General features: G+C 55.2%; 7 protein-coding genes across 7 annotated transcripts; 4 read left to right on the top strand and 3 right to left on the bottom strand.

Annotated features, from left to right (window-relative positions):
* Positions 1 to 2,333: 2,333 nt before the first annotated feature.
* BBA_00555 (F-box domain-containing protein) lies at positions 2,334 to 4,121 on the top strand (the record flags this gene model as incomplete). The annotated part of the gene is made up of 2 exons (XM_008595652.1): positions 2,334 to 2,520; positions 2,833 to 4,121. The coding sequence occupies 2 exons, from the start codon at positions 2,334 to 2,336 to the stop codon at positions 4,119 to 4,121; spliced, it is 1,476 nt and encodes a 491-aa protein (XP_008593874.1).
* Positions 4,122 to 4,518: 397 nt separating this feature from the next.
* On the bottom strand, positions 4,519 to 5,883 carry BBA_00556 (cytidylyltransferase-like protein; the record flags this gene model as incomplete). The annotated part of the gene is made up of 1 exon (XM_008595653.1): positions 4,519 to 5,883. One exon carries the CDS (start codon positions 5,881 to 5,883, stop codon positions 4,519 to 4,521), a length of 1,365 nt encoding a protein of 454 aa, XP_008593875.1.
* Positions 5,884 to 6,455: 572 nt separating this feature from the next.
* On the bottom strand, positions 6,456 to 7,145 carry BBA_00557 (activator of Hsp90 ATPase 1 family protein; the record flags this gene model as incomplete). The annotated part of the gene is made up of 1 exon (XM_008595654.1): positions 6,456 to 7,145. The coding sequence occupies one exon, from the start codon at positions 7,143 to 7,145 to the stop codon at positions 6,456 to 6,458; it is 690 nt and encodes a 229-aa protein (XP_008593876.1).
* Positions 7,146 to 8,173: 1,028 nt separating this feature from the next.
* Positions 8,174 to 8,930, top strand: BBA_00558 (uncharacterized protein; the record flags this gene model as incomplete). The annotated part of the gene is made up of 2 exons (XM_008595655.1): positions 8,174 to 8,189; positions 8,245 to 8,930. The coding sequence occupies 2 exons, from the start codon at positions 8,174 to 8,176 to the stop codon at positions 8,928 to 8,930; spliced, it is 702 nt and encodes a 233-aa protein (XP_008593877.1).
* Positions 8,931 to 10,930: 2,000 nt separating this feature from the next.
* On the top strand, positions 10,931 to 12,721 carry BBA_00559 (oxidoreductase molybdopterin binding domain-containing protein; the record flags this gene model as incomplete). Its single annotated transcript, XM_008595656.1, has 1 exon — positions 10,931 to 12,721. One exon carries the CDS (start codon positions 10,931 to 10,933, stop codon positions 12,719 to 12,721), a length of 1,791 nt encoding a protein of 596 aa, XP_008593878.1.
* A 509-nt stretch (positions 12,722 to 13,230) lies between these two features.
* On the bottom strand, positions 13,231 to 16,715 carry BBA_00560 (proteasome/cyclosome; the record flags this gene model as incomplete). Its single annotated transcript, XM_008595657.1, has 2 exons — positions 13,231 to 16,525; positions 16,576 to 16,715. 2 exons carry the CDS (start codon positions 16,713 to 16,715, stop codon positions 13,231 to 13,233), a joined length of 3,435 nt encoding a protein of 1,144 aa, XP_008593879.1.
* Positions 16,716 to 18,004: 1,289 nt separating this feature from the next.
* Positions 18,005 to 20,712, top strand: BBA_00561 (mRNA capping enzyme; the record flags this gene model as incomplete). The annotated part of the gene is made up of 3 exons (XM_008595658.1): positions 18,005 to 19,951; positions 20,009 to 20,485; positions 20,539 to 20,712. The coding sequence occupies 3 exons, from the start codon at positions 18,005 to 18,007 to the stop codon at positions 20,710 to 20,712; spliced, it is 2,598 nt and encodes an 865-aa protein (XP_008593880.1).
* Between the last annotated feature and the right edge of the window lie 452 nt (positions 20,713 to 21,164).

A 21,164-nucleotide genomic window follows, 5' to 3' on the forward strand; every position in this document is an offset into this window, starting at 1 on the left:
TTTTTTTTTGGATGTTGTTTACCCAGCAGCCCAAGCCGAGCACCCGCTAGCTCTATTCACTGCTTAGTGTTACACCGTCTTATTGTTGACGGCCCCATTCGTAGCTGTTCGATCTCGAGAACCTTACTTGGTGAAGGCAAAACAGGAAGCTCCGCAATTTGCTATATTCCCCTCGCTGGACAAGGATCATCAAACGCAGAAGGGTCTTCGTTCTTCCGCCCTTGCTATCGACGGGACCCTCGCGGAGCTGCATGAGTAGAATACTGTATATCAGTAGACCACCAGTCCACCATCACACGTCATAGCCCACAGCCACAAGTAATAGATTAGATCTGCGGCAGCCGACAGGCTGGCTGCGTAAGGAGGAATTCGTCGACGGATCATTGTCGGCGCCGGACGGAAACTGCCTGAAGTCGAGACTAGTGCAACATTAAGTCAAGTCTGTTTCTGGCGCATTAGCAAGGCTGGCAATGAGTAGGCCAAATGCTTGCCAAGCAGCTCCATACACTGTAGACTCGCAGGACAGGGGGTAGGCCCGCGAGTAGTTCTTGTCCAGAATGGTGGCGACGCACCGGTCGAGAAAGGAACAATGGCCCGCCTGGTCCGCTTTGTGGTTGGAGAAGCTGGCTGGTTTCTTCAAAGTGGATAATAAAGGCGTGGTGGGGGCTATATCGTGGCGACTGTCACGAACAGGCGTGGGGGTATTCATCCGGCCTAGTTTCTGGGAAGCTCAAGAAGGTCGAACATCCGGACAGTGTGACTAAATGAGTCACCGATTCGAATAAGGGTCACGACGCGTGACGAGATGTCCCGTAGACTACCTGGACTCGGGCAATGAGATGGTGGTGAAGACGAATGTGCGACCAACGGCCAAGGCGACGCCGCATCTGGCATTTTCCTGCTAAGTAGCAAGTGTTGACACGACTCACAATTTCGCATCATCAAGGCATTGGTGCTAGCTCGATTTTTTTTCCGGCAGTCGCAAGGGTACCGATCTAGCTTTTTCTCGTCTAATCCGTACTGTTAGCCAGTTGCTGCCAGGTGAACGCTGCGAGGGCATCTGAAGAAATTGCAAACGCATCAAAAAAGCACGCACCAGCTCCGGTCCCACCTACCTCCATCTAATTAACCTGCCATCCAGCTTCCACGCTGTTCATTTATCTCTATTTAGACGCTCAACTAGAAGTAACGACGTTTTTTCCTCCCTGCTGTTGCTCTTCCCGCAAGCTCCTGTACTACAACTTGCTACATCGGCCCTTCTTGCCACCTTGTGGCTTTGAGGCTTACATTTTAGCGGCTCGCTCTGTTGCGCTTGGCCGGAACCAATTTTTCCACTGCTTCGTAATACCTTCCAGCTTCAGCACAAACACGACAGAAAAGGAAGCCCTAGTATTTTTCACATTGTACAGGAAACATCGCTCCGATCATCGGTCATAGTTCATCGCCGTTGCGTCCACCTGTTGCTCTCTTGGCACATGCACAGCGTTGAACACCACGACTAGGCTAGATTGGCTAGCAAACACACAGACCCAACCCAACGTCACTACAGAGCCAAGAGCGTGTCAGCAGCCGCCCTTTGCCCGTAACTAACTGGTCTCCTACAGTCCTACCAACCTGCAGAGGGAATCCCTGCAGCTTGGCTCGCCCATCTTGCTTCCCACGTCACCCAGCTAGGTAGATCGCAGCCAGCACAGACACGCGGCACGAGATACGGACGGCGCAAACCACAACTCAACTCTGCTGCAGCACCACTTCCCGGCACCACAAAACCTACTATACCCATCGGCTACGCAGGCCGGTTCCGCGTCCTGCATTGTGTTGCGCCTCCACGTTGACGCCCGTCTTCGTTTGCGCTGCTTCATGTAGCTCCCTGCTGCTTGCATCTCGCATTTCGCATCCTTCAGCAGGGCATCTTGATCTATCCGCCACCTCGCCATAAATACCTGTCAACCGCCATCCACAACAGCCTCTTAGTTGCCCGCCGTATAGGCATCTCGCTTGTGTCTGCAGCTCCTGCATACCGCACTATTGTACCCCCGCGCATAGCCATTTAACGCAATTCGACACGCTTTGCTCTAATATCTGGCCTTTGCTCCACCGAATCCCGCATACAGCTGCAGCTGAAGTAGTGCGGCTTGCCATCGTCCCGTTTTGGCTTGTCCCATCGTGGCCCTGGTTGGCTGGCCGCCCATGTTAAGACGTTGCAGAGAGGCTTGCAAAGACGATTGATAAAGCGAGGCTGGTCGCCGGGTACTCTTAACTCCTCTCCTCGCCTCGCCACTATCAATCTCAACTCCTCATCAGCCGCACGCCTGCACATCTCAATGCCAGCCATGGACCACTCATCCCTGCCCTCTATCTGGGGTCGTCATGATGCCGAGGATGAAAATGTCCTCGAATTCCTCAACCATATACCCGACGAAACAGGGGCTTTAAAACGACGCAAGCAACTTCCCACCAATTCGCCCAGTCCTCCAGGATTCACGAAATCCAATGGTTGCTGGCTAGATCCGCTCAGAGGTGAGTCAGGTCCGTCAGTTGTTGACACTCAGATGTCTGCATCTCAGACCGTTTGACTGCATAACGGTGCGGTCTTGCTGCCGTTTTCAACCACCGCAGGTGCACTCAAACGTCCACGCCATAATCTACCCTGCTAAATCAGAGGCAAAAACCTCGCAAAGAGTTTTGGTTGCTGACACGGGCTTGTGTAAGAAAATTTAGACGACTTGCTCAATCGATTACCTAGCGATGTGCCCCTGCACACGCGGCAGGGGACTAGCATGGAGCCGCATAAAAAGGAAAATGTGACACCACTTTTGAACTTACCTGCAGAGCTCCTGCATGCAGTATTATCCTACCTTGCCCCCTTGGATCTCTTGAGCGTCACAGCAACTTGCCGCACCCTGCGCGAGTATGCTGTATCCGAACTCCATTGGCATCGCTGCATCCAGCGCAACGTCCCAGGTGTCTGGCTCTCGACCCCCGGCCCATGCAAAACTTTTCGGGAACTATATTCTGCTTTCGACAGACTATGGTTTCTGCCACGATACAAAATTTGGTTTAGCGATCGTGACCTCATGGGAAAGCTTATTCTTGCGCGGTACGATCAACGAAGAGGCTGCATAGAAGCATATCAGCTGCTTGCCGTCAGTCGCAGAGATTCATACGATCACTGGCCCGCGGACAAGGAGGTAATAATTCATGGATTTGATCCCAAAGTCAGCCTGCATCTGGACAAACCGGTTTTGCAATTCAGGGTGCAAGAAAAGGGGAAAGCGGAACGAGAATTTCACAAGCGTCCCGGCGGTAACCGATTCGCCGACGAGATGCCCATGACTCTAGATGACCGATTGGCGGGCATGTACAGCAACTTTATGCTGACGCGACCACTGAACCCTGAAGAGGCTGACAGAGGTCTTTCGGGAGATTACCCTTACCACGACATCTGGCCACCACCAGCCATCCCGGCTAGACACCATGTCGCCGGCATCGAATCCGGGCAAGCCGCTGTCCGAACACCCGTGCATGACAGGCCTCGCTGTCGGTCTGAAGTGTCCGATCAGACCTTCCGCATACGGCAGTGGATGGAGCTCCTCGGAACGGCTCCGCTACCTTTGCCCTGGGCTGCTGCACCTTTACCGAACAGTAACGGCGCTGCGGCCGCCATTGGCGTGCATATTGGTGAAGAAATTGTCACCTACTCCACCTTGGATCCCACGCTATACACACCGACGGCTACGAAGCCGTGGCGTGGGATCTGGGTTGGCGACTACAGTGGTCACGGCTGCGAATTTCTATTGGTGAACCAACCAGATGATCCTCCAGCCACCGATCTCGAGCTTGGGCTGGAGCGAGACGACAGCGAGACCGAGGACGAGTGGCAAAAGAGGAGACTCGACGCGCGGATGTACAGAGGCCGACTGGAAGCAATCAAGCTGACGGGCGACCCGAATATACCTCGCGGCGAATATACTTTTGTGGCTGATGACCTTGGCCCTGCCGGATATGTGGGCGATGCCCAGGACGAGTTGTTTGCTGGTGCTCGCATGGTTAGAAGCAAAGGGCATGTGGCTGCAGCCGGGTTCCATCGGGGTACGTCGCGCACCATCATAACCCGCTAATATGCGCAGTGCAGAGAGCTAACAAATTTTTCTCGCAGACAAGTTTGTTGAAAGTCAGCTTATACTATTATCGCATAACCGACTGGCGCAATACTGGGTTGGGTTTGGTCACATAAGCTTTTTCGAACGTGTACATATTGACGAATTCATAAAGACATGATGTGATGCGACGTCGGACATTTCGGAGTTATCTTGGGGCTCTTTTTGTCATAGTACTTGTGTCTCGTGTGATCTGTCGCTAAAGTGTGGATGGCAGAACACTCGCACCGACTCGTATCACCACGGGTGGCTCGAGGTAGTTACACCACGCACATTTTTATACTAGTATACTCGAACATTTCTCTGTGTTGCATGCTATGCTATACAATTCTCAATTCATAATCAGAATACTGTCTGGTCAAATTTGCGCCTTTGCCTTGGCCTCGGCTCTCTGCTGCCGAATGGCCGTGCTGCTAATCTTGGCTGCAAAATCTTCCTCCCTGGCCCCGCCACCATCTTCCACGATGCCGCGCGTGTCCAGCACGTCGACCTCGTAGGCATCGAGCGCGTGCCAGCCCTTGGCCGCCCTCTTCTCATTGACGGCCCGCCCACCGCCGCGCGTCTCCCCCGACACGCAGATGGCGCCAATGGGCTCCTCGTCAACCGTCGGCCCAAACGGATCCTCGAGCACCGTGCAACGCACCCTCACCGCGCCGTCGGCGTACACGGCGTGTAGCTCCGGCCCGCCCGAGGGACCTGCGACGATGCGCTCCACACGGTAGCTCGACGGCGTGACGGCGGCGGTGGCGGCAGTGGCGTCCCCGGGCGGAGACACGTGCAGGGTGGTGGCGAGAAAGGCAAGGACGCTCCGGGACCGCGTATCCCAGCTCTCGAGCTCGTCGGCAAACTTCTTGTTTTGCAGCATGGGGTCCCCGGAAACGCCAATGATGACGGTGCTCGGCGAAGACGCTTGGCCTGGTTTGGGCAGCTGCAGGAGCAGCACGGTGCCGTGGAGGAGCAGCTTGTGGCCTGGGTGGAGGTGGTCAAACGTGCCGCCGAGAATGACGGTGTCGTAGCTCTTGTGTTCCTGTGTGTCCACCTTTCCGTCCGCTTCATTGCCCGTCGTCGTTGTCGTAGTCGTTATCGCGCCCGTGGCGGCGGCGGGGGAGATGCTGATGCCGCCCGGCACGGGCACCATCTGGCCCTGCTTGAAGACCTGTCTGTCCTCTGCGAGCAGCAAGTACGCCTTGAGCAGCTCGTAGCCCGACTCGCTGCTCGGGTGAAAAATCTTATCCCAGGGACCCCGCACCGTCGTCGCAAAGCCTGCAAGATCCAGCACCGCGGTGCCGTTGTGCGTCTGGTAGGATCCGTCGGGCGCGCGGCGGTACGAGCGCCCGCGCTCGTGGTCGACCAGCACGACGCGCGCGTCGACGCTGCCGGCCGTCGCCGTCGGCGCAGATCCCAGGTCCGTCTGGACGCCCTGCTCAGCGCACAGCGCGGCGATGATGGAGTAGACGCCCGCGAGGAGCGACTGCGCGGCATGCCAGCGCACGACGGACGTGCTGCCGCCGCCGCGGAGGGAGCTGTGGGTTAGGACGGGCGCGGCGACGGCGATGAGGAGAAGCGCGGGACGGCGCGTCTGGCGGGACTGCGCGGCGAGGGTGGCGAGGACGGCGGAGAGGGGCGCGTGGTAGAGGCTGTTGAGGGCGAGGCGGGTGCTCGGCGAAGGAGGTGGCGGGAGCAGCAGCAGCGCCGGGGGTGGCGGGCTGGGTGTGGGAGTCATTTGATTTCGGGCGGGAGGGGGGTACAGGTTTCTGGAAAGAGGAGGACGAGATGGTGGAGTTTGGGTTCGGAAAATGTGTTTTATTGAAATGATGGTGAGATTAATAGAGTTGAGAGAGAATGGTGGCGGAGATGGGACATGCTGGAAGCTTTCCCCGGGTTATAATGGCCTTTCTGGGGCCTGGCATGGCGGCCCGAGGTAGAGGGGCTCTTGAGCAGTTCCAGTGGACCCCGCCATGGAAGGAAGGTGTGCGACGCTGTTATAACCTGCGCGTGAATAAGCAGTAATGACAACAGCGCTCATTGCTCTCATGGCTTATTTTTCAAGATATGCTGGGTTCTCTTTCGGTGTATTCTCCATTTAAATATTTGCATGTAGTATGCTAGCTGAAAGGCTCAGTCGAAAGCTGTCGCCGCAATGACCAAATGACGTAACCGTGTCCGGAGTACGGAGTACTGTCACAGTCAACAGATGGCCACTATAAGAGGCGCTTCGTTTACACGTAACAGTTCTACACGACAGTATTGAAGGGAAATTTGGAGCAAAAAGATTTACCTGGCCCCTCCTTTCCTTTAGGCCTTTGACGACCCAGCCTCCCATCCAGGGACGTAAAACGCCGTCGTCCTGTCGCCCGCCTCCTTTGCCCACGCCTCGTCCTCGCCGCCCTGCACCGCCGCCTCTCGCCACTTGTCGCTCGCCCTCTGCGCAAACACGGCGGCCTCGTCCGACGCCGCCCACTCCTCGTCCGAGGGCTTGGCCATGCCCCGGAAATGCATCGCCAGCCCGAGCAGCACCATGTCCCAGCCGACGCCTCCCGCGCCCGGTCCGTACTTTTTCCAGTGGGCGTCGACGGGGAACGTGTGTCGCAGCTCGACCACCGTCTTGCCGTCATCGCCATCGGAGGAGGGTGATGATGATGATGATGATAATTCGAGGTTGACACGCACGGCGCTAATGGTGTCGCCAACTTCCCAGGACAGGGCAAAGCCGTGGGGAGGGTGGCACTCGGTGACGGTGCCGCTCGCGTTGCCGGCGATGCTATAGCGTCCGTTGGTGCGCAAGTCGCCCGAGACGGGCGCGAACCACGTGGCGAGGCGCTCGGGCTTGGTGAGAGCGTCCCATAGGGCGGCGCGGTCGGGAGGACGCGGCGTGGAAAAGGTCTGGCGCAGGCTGATGGTGCGCGAGGGCTGACCGCTGGCGAGCGTGAGGACGTCTTTGCAGACGGCGCGGGACACGGCGTCGACTTGTTGCGTAAAGTCCATGGTGGAGGGGGGGCGGGCGACTTATTCAAGGCGTAAGGGTAAATGGGATAACTAGTTGCCAATTCGAAAGAAACAAGTTGAAGATAGGTAGAGGAATTTCGGGGACGACGAACTGAGATGCTGCTTTGCGCTACCGATCTTGTGGGACCGAAACGCATATAATGAATGCTGGTGACGTCGCCGTGCTTCTTGGCAATATGCGGGGGGAAACAAGGCTGAGCAGATTGTTCACGTCAAAAAGATAGAATAAATAAAGGGTCAGAGTTCACTGGGCGGTAACAGGGCGTTGCCGCCACGTGGTATACTTTCCGGGGCTTGAGTAATAAAGTTATCGCTAGTAGGCGTGGCTGTTCATTTATTAATGAACATAAGCTTTCTGCTTTCGAGCGCCAATCTATACCCCTCGGGAAGGCGCCTTTGGAAGCCTCATCTGTGGTGATGATAGACATGTACAAGTAAAAAAGCATTGAGCCATGATCTGATGAGGAAGATCAAGGCCTAGGACTCTGAAACAGATCTCGACTAGCGTTAATGTTGAATTGATTTGGTTGAGGCCTTTTGGTGATATAGTCTTCCGTTGGCCGTGATGAACAGTTCATCCTTGTCCTCCCTGACCAGTCTTCTCCAAGTCAAATGTTGTTTAATCTATCAAGTAATCTCTATATTGACATTTACGTCATTTCTTGACAAGCCAACGCAGAGGACATGTTCTGATAGGCTGTATATGCTTCTGCAGCGCCACCAAAACGCCAGATGCTAGGCTTCAGTGTAAGTAAGCCATCAACGCCAACGCCAAAATCAAATTTGACGAGGCATTCCGGTAAAACTTTTTTCTATAATGAAGATGACAACACAAATCAACAGCTTGTTTCTCTTTCCCTCACTCTTTTCTTCATCTCTACACTCGTCTCTTCTTTTCTGTCTTTGTACTCGCACGCTGCCTTTCCGTCGTCCGCCTGCCCATACAGTCTCGCAAAGCTGACTGTCAACCTTTCGAGTCAAAAACTACAAGATAAAAACTCTACAGAATGGAGAACAAAACAGGTAAACCAGTTCAAGGTATTCAAAGATCCTCAGCCGACTCTGACCTTTCACCAAGACCTTTTGAACTCTTCGACGCCTCACCACGCCCACCACCTTGGCAACATCACCCAGAAGCACAATGCCACCAACGGCACCCTCGACAACCTGATGAATCCCCTCGTGAATGCTACCGGCAGCGCAAAGAACCCCTGCGACATCTGGATAGCGGGCGTGATCCTCGGCCTCATCTTTGCCTTCTTCTTCGCCATCGTCGCCATCGACATGCGGGCCAAGTACCGCACCGGCGAGCTCCGCGATGACATGCTCGGCATCAAAAACGTGCTTGTCCTTGTGCTCAAGGCGGTGCCCATGCTCCTCGTGGCTCTATTCTCCAAGATTCGCAGCTTGGTTTCCCGCAAGCAGGCCGTGCCCGCCGAGGCCGACGGCGAGGCCGCAGCCCAAAAGACGCGCGAGTCCCAGGTCATTGTGCAGCGCCTCGCCGCCAAGTCTGAGAGTGAGGGCACAAATTCCAGCGTCTCCTCGGCTGACATTGCCCCGGTCAGCGTCGCTCCGGGCAGTGTTGCCCCGGCTAGTGTTGCCCCGGTCAGCCGCGCCCCGGTCAGCCGCGCCCCGGTCAGCGTCGGCCGGTCCCACGTCTCCACGGTCCACGACGACTCGTTCGGCGGCGGCTCGTTCGGCGGCGGCTCGTTTGGCGGCCATAACCGCAGCTCAAGTAGTAGCAGCTCAAGTAATGGAAGCTGAAGTACCCTGGTTCATTACTGGTTGCATGCTTCTGACGGTAGACACTGCACTCTCCGAGCGTCTCAGCCAATGCGTGTCTGATCAACAGTAGTTTACAGGAAAAGAAGTCGAGCTGCTTACTAGAGCAAAGTTCGAAAAGGTGTCGAGATTTCTGAGAGGCGGATGACAAGACTGGTATTGAGTATCTGGCAGTTCTAGGTATAGACTAGAAAATGGTTGCCCTGGACAATCGAGCACAATCATATTTAAACGCGTCTCTTGGACTAGCTGCCCTTTTATGAGCGCGTCATGATTATCGTGTGAGATATGTCCCCGACAGAACAACGTGGACTCAAGGTAGAAGATTGCCATGTTTCGTTGAATTGACCGTCATCTCATCTTCACAGTAGTGCAGTGTCGCTGCTTTGCACGGCACAGCGCAGCCCCTGATGCCGTTTAAGCCTAGGATGCAGTCTGTTTGAGCTTGGCAAAGTTATATCTACCACCACCAAACAACGATCACTAGTAATTTAATGGGCAGAGAAACGGAGACGAGAAGCACGTGCGGTAAGACGCTGTAGTTGGACGGAAGTCGGTCGACGGCTCGTCGAGAGGCTAGGGTGGTCGCCCGACGGACCGATGCAAGTGGATGCCCGACTTCCGTCTCCAAGCCGTGTACCTGGATCTTGACCAAAATAGCATCAGTCAGATGCATGGCCAGATGCAGAGCGTATTGAGCTTGGTATGCTTGAGCGTAAAGGCACAAAATGTTGGCAACTATCCCGTTCTAGACCATCAGGACGCCTCTGTACCCGCGGAAGTGATCTACAGCGCACACAAGTAATAATAGGTAGGTACTGCAGGGAGTGCCGTTGCGACCCCTCAATAGGGCACCAGGCACCAATTCCTCAGGGCAGCGGCGCATTCTTGCAGGCATGTAATCCTTTTTTTTTTTTCGGGATGTTTTGCGCTGCCAGCTGGCGGCCGCTTGCCAGCTGTCATCTCACTCCTCCGGAAATGTCCCCGTTTGCTGTTACCAAGCATTACTCTTGTATCTACCTTCGTCGCCATGCTTTCCTTTAAGCAAAGCCCAATCAATGTTCATCGTTGGCTCATCAAGAAAATATTTGCACGCCGACCGTCAGTGTGCCACGCCACCAGCCTTGCATTCCGGCAGCCGACCATGCAGCTCTTCTCCCCGGAAACCAAGGGCCACGCTGCATCTGGCCCACACACATCCTGTACATTGGCAAATTAGTACGGGCTGCTAGCACCAGCAGCGCCCCTAGACAAGTCCCAACCCACCCTATTAGCCTATCATCGAAGAGGCAATGAGCCTAGAAGATCCCTCAAAAAGATCACTCCGGCTCGGCTTGAGTGCGCTGTCTGACGTTAGCTGCATCCTGGTCCCGGCCGCACGACGGCAAGCATCGGCGAGCTGTGCTGCAGCAGCATTGCCACTTTCGAGCGTCACCCGGCCTCCGACTCCCGATCCTCATCTCGCCTCCCTGCTCAAAATTGTTTTACTCCATCTTCCCCCCCATCTTAACGCAGCGCGTCTTTCCACAAACCGACACAAACTTCTACATTCGCTTGTACATAGGCTCCGCACCGGTCAAACAGCTAATGCTGACCGTTGAATACGGCCAGCAAGCGTCATCGGCCTGTGGACACCTCGGACTCTGGAGCTGCGAAATTGACGGCACCACTCCGATTCCCTTTTGCGCAATCAATCTCGCGCTTCTCTCCCGCCTCTAACCCATCGCAAATCACCACGTTTCTTGCGATGCGATAAAGTCTGCAAAGCGATTCTGCGCTACCTGTCACCGTCTCCTCAAGCTATGGCTGGCCCGTCATCCAGCCGTTGCGCCCAGCGCCTGCTGCTTCACCTTCATCCCAGACCACAGCTTGCGCGACAGGTTTTGTCGGGATGCCAAATACGCAACTTTCACAAGTCCGCCCCTCGATTAGCGAAGAATATATCGGCTCCGCAAGCGCTCAACGCTCGGTATCGTGCCGCCATGGCCCTAGCCGCAGGCTTCGCCTCTGTCGCCATCGGCATCTACTTTGCGCCCAAGGTCTCATTTGACTCGACCACGACTGTCATGGGCAACTTCAAGCCATCCATCGAAACGCTGCCCCGCAAGCCGGAACCAGAGTTTCTCGACACGAGAGATGCTTCACTCCCACGATATCGATTGTCCGAGGTCAAGGAACATGACGGTAATTCGGAGCGGCCCTGGGTAATTCATGGCGACAAAGTCTACGACATTACAGAATGGGTTTCGGCCCACCCTGGTGGCTCTGTCATCTTGAGGGCAGCTGGCGGCTCTATTGAACCGTACTGGAATATTTTTGCCATTCACAAGAACCAATACGTATACGACATTCTGCAGCAATACTTGATTGGTTTCGTGCACCCGGCCGACCTAAAAGACGGAAAACCGCCCCAAGACGCTATCGAAGACCCCTTTGCCGACGATCCCATTCGCCATCCCGACCTCATTACAAAGACTGCCAAACCGCGCAATGCTGAAACGCCAGACGAGGCCATGAGCGCACAGTTTCTGACCCCAAACGAACTCTTCTATGTCCGCAACCACATGTGGGTGCCCCGTATCGCAGAAGACGAGGCGGACAACCATCTGCTATCCATCGAGTTGCTCGACGGCAGCGTCAAGGAATATACGCTATCCGATCTCAAATCAAAATTTCCCAAGCACCAAGTTACGGCAGTTTTACAATGCTCTGGTAATCGCCGGAAACACATGTCGGATGGGTCCGGGCGTGCGACAAATGGTCTTCAATGGACAGCCGGGGCCATTTCAAACGCAAGCTGGGAGGGCGTTCTTCTCGCCGACGTGCTCCGCGACGCCGGGTTCGAGAATGATCAGGGCATGAGCGGAACCAGCGAAGTGAAGCACGTCCAGTTCAACGGCATGGAAGCCTACGGCGCGTCGATTCCCATTCGCAAAGCTGTCGATCCCCAGGGCGACGTTCTTCTAGCCTACGGCATGAACGGCAAACCGCTGCCGCGCGATCACGGCTATCCATTGCGTGCCATTGTGCCCGGCCACGTCGCCGCGCGATCCGTCAAGTGGCTCAATCAGATCACGCTAAGCGAGGACGAGAGCACGAGCCAATGGCAGCGTAAAGACTACAAGTGCTTCGGCCCCAACCAGACCGAGGTCGACTGGGACAAAGCGCCAGCCATTCAGGAACTGCCAGTGCAGAGCGCCATTACCGCGCTCAAACTCGGCGACTGGGTCAAGGAGCCTGCCGATGCCGCCGACGCCAGCCAGGACGAGCCCGCCGCAGCTACCGCCGACGCGCGGAAGCTGACAGTCAGCGGCTACGCCTATTCCGGAGGCGGTCGCTCCATCATCCGCGTCGACGTCTCCGTCGATGCTGGCCGCAACTGGACTCAAGCTTACCTCCTCCCCGACTGCGACCCCAAGCCCGACGCGCCGTCTCTCTGCCATGGCCACGCCGCGTGGGCCTGGAAGCGCTGGATGTACAAGGGCGTCATCCCCGCCAGCGTCTTCCAAAATGGCGAGCCCGAGACCGTCCCCGACGACACCGCCGTGTCCAACAGGAGCCCCGCGGACACTGCTGCTGCCGATTCCTCCGCAGCGCCGACCAAGGAAACCGGCCGCCGCTGCACCACGATCCTCGTCAAGGCCACCGACGAGGTGTACAACTGCCAGCCAGAGAGCCACGCCGCAACGTGGAATTTCCGCGGCAACCTGGCCAATGCCTGGCATCGCGTGCAAGTGTGCAGTGAGTGTGCGCCTGGTCAGAAGAAGGAGTAGAACAAAAATCATGATAGACGGCTTATTCACGTCTTTCCTTTGTTTCCGGGATTGCTCTACTTTGGGGGTGGGGGGGCCTAGTTCAACGACGCGAGGCATCTAAGAGACGCAGGCATCGCCTTGTTAGTATTGCATATTAATATCTCTGTCTTCTCGCTGCTTCCAACGCATTTTGTAGCCTTCATTCTTTAGATTGCATCGCATCACATGTAGCGGCACGCCAGTCGCCATCGAAGCTATAGCTTCTTTTCGCATCACATAATTAGTATGCCCAATACGAATATGCAGTCATACTTCAAAAATCAGATACTGTACATTGCAAAGAGATATGTTATCTAAACTTGAAACATACTCCCCGTCACGTCCAACTCATCACGTACAGCTCCGGCCCGAGGCCTCTTCATCGGCTAGTATATATCTAATGGTACAGGCGAGATTCGCAGCCAGTGACTACTCTAAGAGTATCCTCGACGCCAATTAGCCGAGTTGCACAAACGGGAGCGAGCAACTTATTCAATGTCGCTGCTGTCCGTAAAGTAATCAAACTCGTCGGGCACCTCGGCCTCCTCGATACCTTCGCCTTCGTCGTCCACTTCGGGGCTGTTTCTTTCTGGGTGGCCCTGAACTAGGCCGGTGCCAGGAGTATAGACCTGTCGAGAGGGAATCTCGCGCTCCCCACCGCCCAGATTTAGGCGTCCTCCGCGAGAGAGTAAGTCCAGCATGGCATTCGTGTCCGGCCCGCGACGCGAGTCTCCTACCAAGGTCTCGAGGAGGCGGGCGTTGCTGGTTCGATTGCCACTCCGCTGAACACCAGCGACGGGGGCGCGCTCCGTGGTCACCTTCTTGAGCTTTTCTTCCAGGACAGACTTGCTCTCATCTGGCTGTGTATCATCAAGCAGGATGGGACCGCCAGTAGGCTTCTTGACCGGCTTGTATCGGCCGGCTGGGAAGGTGATGTACTTGAGTTGGCTTGGGAGGACCCTGCTCATGTTTTCGATTTCGTAGCCGACCTTCTCCTTTTCAGGCTTCTTTTTAGTTTCAGTAGACTCCTTCTCCTCCCCCTCCTTGATTTCCTTGGTACCATCTTTGGGTTTCTCGTCGTCGATATCCATCTTGTCACCATCCTTGGGCGGAGTAGGGTCCATATCCATACTCTCACGGCGCTGGGCACGCTCTTTCTTCTGAGCTCTGCGCTTAGCCTGGGCAGTTGTGGACAGGATGGCAGTGGCGATGAGTGCCGGGCCCTCTTCGGTCTTGACCTCCTGCTCAGGCGGGTAGTCAAACAGGCTTTGGCGAGTGGCACAGTGGAACTTGAAGTCGGGAATCTCGAGGTCATGATCCAGGCCAATGATTGCAGTGGGGGAAAAGCTGAGGGACAGGAAATGCGTAAAGGGGAACCAGTACCAATACTGGGTGAAGACAGCCATACCAACAATGCCAGCCATGTTAAGATTGCCGGTCTGGGTCTGGAGGCCAATCGTGCAGTTGCGACCACCTGCATCAATGATACCAAGGGCAAGTGCGGCACCAAACTTGGTCATCGCATCCTCGTGACGATCTCCGACAACCTTCTTCAGCGTCTTCCGAATGGAGGCGACCTTAGGGTTCATGATCTCATTCTGCTGCACCATAATCATCGCGAGAGAAATGAGAGCACCTTGACGGACAAAGTCGGTAGGATCCTTCATCATGGGTTCCAGGAGGTCGATGGCCTCGTCCAGGCCAGTGCCAGCACAAGAGATGCCCAGAGCCATGGCAGAGCCGTAGCGAACGTGAGGGTTGTATGACTCAGAGAGAAGCTCAACCATGCGTGGTACGCTGCCAGGCTTGCGGAAGAGGATGAAGCCCAAACTCATGACGGCGATACGGCGAACATCATCATTGACATCGCTGACAGCCGTGTGGAGAAGTTTTCTGATAGCCTTGTTGCTTCCGGTACCACAGTAGGCCATGGCCACAGTCATGATGCCACCGTAGCGGAGAGTAGGGTCGGGATCGTTGAGAAGACCCTCGATCAGGACATCAGCACCCTCCTGGCGGCCGTACATGATAAGAGCCATTCCAAGAGCGACGCCACGAACAATCTTTTCGTGAGTAGTCTCATGAGAATAGTTGATCATGTCCTCGAGAGCCTTCACGTTACCGGTACCCAGCATGATGAGGCCCATGGCAACGCCAACGGCTTCACCGTTGAGAGCCGAGTCTTGGTAAAGAATGTCCCTGAGTTTTGTGTAAATTTCTTGGTCGCCAGTGGCCATGCCAGCAATACCAAGGCCGAGGGCACCACCGTGCTGGACAACCTCCTCCTCGGCTTGGCTGAACTGCGTCTTGAGAAAGTCCAGTGCATCAGCGCCGTGGTTGGCGTGAATCAGGCCGTAAGCATAGAGGGCACCACCCTGGCTAAAAATGGAGCCGCTGCTAAGGCCGCCCTGTCTCGGCAAGTAAGGCTCGAGCAGCTTGCGTGATTGCGACAGATTACCGCGATGGATGACACCGAGAGCAGCAGTAGCAGTAAACTTGGACCAGTTCACGGCCTTGCCAAGCCACTCTAGATTATCTCTGAAGAACTTGTCGTTGGTGGTTCCTTGGTTCATAAAGGCGTTGCAGAACGTGACGGCAGTATGGAAGATGGAATTGCGACCCTCCAGGCTGTCGCGAACCTTGTTAAGTATACTTAGGTCCGTATGGTTGTTGCGATAGAGGAACTCAAGATTGAGTCGGATAGTCTTGGAACCGTCGAGGATGGATCGAATGTTGCGGAAGGCAACGTCCTGGGGTGTTTCACTCTCAGGCGATTCCTGCCGGTTCTGGAGGAGGGAGGCGCTCTCGGTATTGTCCTCGTTTTCCTTGTCCTCTGGGTTGGGTGGTTCTTCAAAAGGCAGTGATGAGATGACATTACCTAGGAACTCCTGAGTGCCGTTGTCGTAGAGATCGAAGGCGATTTGATAGGCATTGGCAATGGATGTGCGATCGCCCTTCTCAATGAGGGAATGGAGCATGTTAGAGGCTTCCACATCGGCATTGAGGTAGACAACACACTTGGCGATGGAAAAGTAGTCTGGGTCAGGAATTTCATTGAGGAGGTCGAGGATGAGTCGCAGAATTTCGGTGCGAAAGCTTCGCTCCTGGACAATGTCCATGCACACTCCGAGAGTATACTCCATGAGATCTTCTGCAGGGCCTGCAGCGCCATCCTGAGACTTGGCAGCTTTCTTCTCATCTTCGCTCGCGCGTTTGATGACCTTGCGCAAGATATCGAGATTCTTGGATTCGATGGCAATGCCGACGACTTGGCGATAGCGACCTTGTTTCAGGCAGCTTTCGAAGAGGCGCTCGATAATTCTCTGCAGAGCTTTCTCGGTGGCGCGATCCGGCAACTGGGCAACAGAGCCGGAACGTCCCTCCTTGAGGGGAAGTAGGCTAGCCTCAATGGAAGCGTCGTCGAGGGAGGCGCGCGAAAGCAAAGACTTGGGAGGCAGCGTCGTCTGCGAAAAGGGCGTAGTAGGAGACATGACGGCGCTGTCGGACGGGTTGGAGAAGGTAGTTGTCAGCTCGGGAAGATCGATATTCTTGGCCGTCTTGTGGGTAGCATGGCGGGCGGCGGTAACAGAGATGTACTGGTCGATGCACTTGGAGACAATGGTTTCCTCAAATTCGCCGGGGGCGTCGAGCTTGAAGAGGTCGCCGGCGGCCAAAGCAAAAACCATGCTATCATTGTAGGCCTGGAGATGATAATAGACTTTGGCAAGCACGAGAGCAGCCAATTGTCGCTCAGGAAAGGATTCGTCCTCGTAGAGGGCTTCACTACGGGCAGAGGGTCAGCAAGGAGGATACGAGGGAACCGGGAGGCATACATCTGGCTCAGTGCGTTGGCGACTTCGGTCCAAATGGTATCTATGTCATCATTCAGAGTCTGGAGGGCGAAGACCTTGAGTTCAGGCTCCTCATCAGCGAGGAAGGCGAGGACGCCTGTTGCTGACACGAGGCCTGGCATGGTGAGGCGCTCAAACGCGATGGCGATAGACGAAGAATGGCGCAGAAGACGAGGCAAATACGAATTAAAAGTTGAATGAGAAGCCAATTATGGGCCTCCAGAAAAGTATGTCAATGGGCGAGCAGCGGAGGAGCTCGATGAGGGCTGATTGCTGAAGCCGTCGTGATGGAAGGCGAACGATGTTTTGCGCAGCAGCAGACACTCAGAGTTGCACGAGTAATCAAGAGCATACACGTCAGGCACAGCTTGCCTAAATTTGGCGCCAGCTTGCCTGCAGCTACCCAAAACGAGACCCACCTGACAGAGGCAGCGCTGGCAACAAATCGAAGAGTGCTGAGTAAGGCAGCACGTGACTGCAAAGGGCTACGAGAGAGGAACCTGTGCTTGGGTGGGTCAGATAGGTTTGTCAGAGGTATTGATGAGGTACTGGCCGCACAAAGAGTACGATTTGGCAGAGACAAGTACTGATTTTCTTGAGATAACACCAAGAAGGTACTTATCAATGCTCCAGCTTGCCATCGTCGTCTAAATAACTAAGTAAATGGAGGGAAAAAAAAGAAAGAAGCCTCGTCCCAGGCTTGGGTGCTAATGACGGGATCTGTTACTTTGGCCCGGCAGCTCTAGAACAATATGTACAAAAATGTCAATTTCGCAAAATGGATCAATTCCTCATTTGCGACTTCCCGGGCTCTTCTGGCTGTACTAGGCCGTGCTCCCAATGCCCTCTGCCACTCTCAATACCCAATTACGCTGGTTGGCCCTGCCCGCCAAGTGGGCCTCTCCAAGGTAGCAACACGTCTCCCATCTGGCGCAAACGAATCTCTAGAGCGGCCTGGGGGAAAAAAGAGTCGTCGACTTCCCAGCTTCAATTCACCACGAAACAGCCCGAGCCCGCGCCCCGTATCGTGTCGTACGTTGTCTTGGCTGACGAGAAGACGCCTCTGGTCTAGCACCAACCCTTGCGTCTCCTTTTATTTCCAACGCTGATCTCGCTTGCGCGCCCTACTTGACGTCTTCAGCCCGCCCAACACAGCGCGTTGTCTCCGACTCATTTTTTCGCATTGTTAACATGATGCGTCCAGCGATTCGCACGTCATCGTTTGGTTTGCGCATTTAAGCCTCGTTTATCCCATCGACGATTTAATACGCGACTATTGAAGACGTGGCAGATGTGCGTCCAGCCCTGAGCCAGGCCACGTCTCTTCATCGCGACTCTTCCTCGTCCTCGAGCGCCTGTCGCGCAATCGCATCCTCGAAGAAGCTCGCGATAAAAGTTCAACATTGCAATAATGGATCTTCGTTCGGTTCTCAATACTGCTGATAATGGGGAGCGGTCTGCCGCCAACGCCCCGCCAGCGCCGCCGCAGCAGCAGCAACAGCAGCAACAGCAGCAACAGCAACAGCACCCTCCCCAGCGCCACCCTCATCAACCTCGTGGGCCGCCGCCAGCCAATGCGCAGTACGCCTATCACGATTATCCTCATCATCCAGCTCCCCAACCTTCACCTGGAAAGCCGGGAGGACCAGACTACCAACACCACGGCGGCCAGTACCCGCCCGGCGCGTACCCTGCCCCGTCCCCCTACCAAACCCAATCTGCGTATCCTCCTCGAGCTAGTCACCCTGGTTCGTTTGCGGACCCTCGCTCTCCTGGCAGCGCACCTCCAGTACAATCACCCTATCGTCAGTCAGCGAGCTCAGCGCCTGGCCAAGCTCTTGGCCCGTCTCAAGGCTACTTTGCAAATCAGGCTCCTCACGAGATCCGAAGCCCAAGTCAACGGCATCAATACCCCCCGGCGCAGTACCAGCCTCAGCCCCTTCACGGTCACCAGCAGCACCAGCGTCACGATAGCCATCCTTCGCAAGCTCAGCCGACGACGCCGTATCTGCCACACCCCTCCATCCCTCAAACGCCGCCGATAGGCCACCCAGGTCAGCAGCATAGCCAGCGAACCCAGTCCGCTCAGTCTACTCCGACGCCAACATCTGCACACTCACAACATCCATACGGCTTGCCGTTTGCTCATGGCAGCCCTGCTTCTCAGCATCAGCATACGCCTATAGAATATCGTCGTCAACCTTCACAGCCTCCGGGACCTCCCAGTCAACCACAAAGTGCGAATCCATCGAGTGCTAATTCGCAAGGGCCTCCCCCTTTCAGTCAACCTTCGAGTCCTTACCAACATAAAATGCCATTTACTGGAGGGGCTGCTGTCGCACAAGCCCACTCGTCTCCAAACGGCCCGCCGCATCCGCAGCAACCACAACATCGCCTTTCCCACCCACGTCCTCCTTCTCAGCACGCCCACAACTCGCCACATCCCGAAAGCGCCAAGCGCAGATCAACCAGCGAGCGAGAGCACAGCATGTCTGTCAGCCCCAAAACATGCGTTGGCTCTCTGCCAAGCAATTCGGAACGTCCCCCATCAATGTCTGGGGATGACTCTAGATCAGCCACAGTCGCACAGCCCGCCAGCATGGTAGGAATCAAGCAGGAGCATCCTGTAGCGACACCAGCCAAGCGCAAACTCAACGATCGCAGCATGAGTCCCAGCGAGCTCGAGCATAGGAACTCGAGACCTCCCCCTGGAGAAATCAATGGAGCACAAACCGAGGCGCCGCGAGAGGCACAACGGGTGACGATCAAGGAAGAGCCGGTCGAGGAGGAGCCGGTGAGGGAAGATTCGGCCAGAGGAGGTTCAGTCAGGGAAGAGTCGAGACCTGCGTCAGAGAGACCCGCGACACCTCCGCGACCGGAACCAGATGAGGACACTGTACGCACGTGTTGGTCAGAGCCCCCTGTCTGGGCGCTAAGCCTTCGCACACTGGGAAAGGCCCTGCCAAAGCATGCGAATTATGTTCTCTCAGATCGCCCTCATTCGATCCCACCCGAAAAGAGTCGCGCACCTTCTCACGAGACGTCCAACATTAGCGAGACTCAAGAGCAGCCCGAACCTCGCGGGCCGCAAGAATTTATTGGACCCTGGGAAGCCAGCATCACTGGTGTCAAACCATATGAAGAAATGTCACGAGCGGTTGCGGATTTCCTCTTCATCCACGTTATCAACGCCCAGGATGCGCAGGAAATTAGCAGCAGAGGCATCGAATTCGAAATCGAGGCAAAGCTGGGGACGCTGATCGACAAGGATACAAACCATCGTGTTGAGAAATTTATCGAATCCGAATGTGTTCTTCGTGACACTGGTCGAGTAGCGTTCAAAAGTAGCATGACTGAGGTGAGTCAAAACATGTTGTGCCTTTTTTTGTGCGGCACGAAGCTGACATGAGACAAGGCGCACCACAAAGCTTTCAACGAGTTCCTTAACAAGGCTGTCATACAAACAGATCCGCGCTCAGCACATGGAAAAGGCCGCGTGCAGGTGCACTACAAACACCGGCGCGAAATCGACAAATACTTTGAGCTCCCACTCGACATGCAGGCGCGAATTCCAGGCTGTGTTAGATCCCGGCTGGGCACGCGCAAGAATGTGAAAGCGAGAGTCACGTATGACGAGAAAACTGGAGAGGTCCTGAACAAGATTGTCAAGGCCCGGGTAGCTGATATTGACCTCCACTTGCCCCAGTGCCCCATGGACTGCCGCATCAGCATTAATCTGGAAATGGACTGGGACGGCCCTGTGGACGAGCTAGAGCAGCTCGCTGGAGCGCCGACGCAAGGCATTACCGACCGCCGCAAAGATCGCTTAAGCTACAAGCAAGGCAATTATCAAATTGACCTCACCCAGGTCACCATGCCCGGTGGGCAGGGAGTAAGTTTTCTATTGTCCCATCTCGGTGTGACGTGTACTAACATGTTGTCCAGTCAGCACGCGGCGAAAAGGAGCACGAGCTCGAAATCGAAGTGTCCGGGGCTGCCGTTATTGAGCAAGGCCGCCGCGCCATGGCGGGACAGCCACATGGCTATCAAGAGCTGATTGAGGGCTTTTTAGACAATATGCGTGTCCTCGCTCGCAAAGGAAAGGAATTTCAGCGATAAAGGCAAACAGTGCCAATTATTGACATCATGTGATGCTCCCAAAAAAAGCCTCTCATTTTGATGTATGTTTGCCTGAACTGTTTTGATATCACTTTTTTTCATCGGTTTGGTTTTTTTTTATCTCTGTTGTGAGGGTTGCAGTGGCTGGCCGGGGTTATGGGGGGGTTATTCGGCATACATGGCGCTTCTTTTTGTTACCCGTCTGATTCACGGAGTCTTGGGCGCTTCTTTCATTCTAATGTTCTGTATTATACAAAGAAAAGAGGTTGACACGAGAGAGGCGCAGGCAACATCTTGGATAGTACAAATGCTTTTCATGAATAATTCGACTGGAGCCAAAAGATTTTGCAGTTGCAACGCAACAGTAAGAAGTCAGGATTATAGATTCTGTCTGCATGCGTAGGATCCCGCAGGCACTGCCCTGTCACCGGGCAGAGAAAAGCAGCATTCGC

Source organism: Beauveria bassiana (genome assembly GCF_000280675.1).
Source record: "Beauveria bassiana ARSEF 2860 unplaced genomic scaffold BBA_S00001, whole genome shotgun sequence".
Classification (NCBI taxonomy): Eukaryota; Fungi; Ascomycota; class Sordariomycetes; order Hypocreales; family Cordycipitaceae; genus Beauveria; species Beauveria bassiana.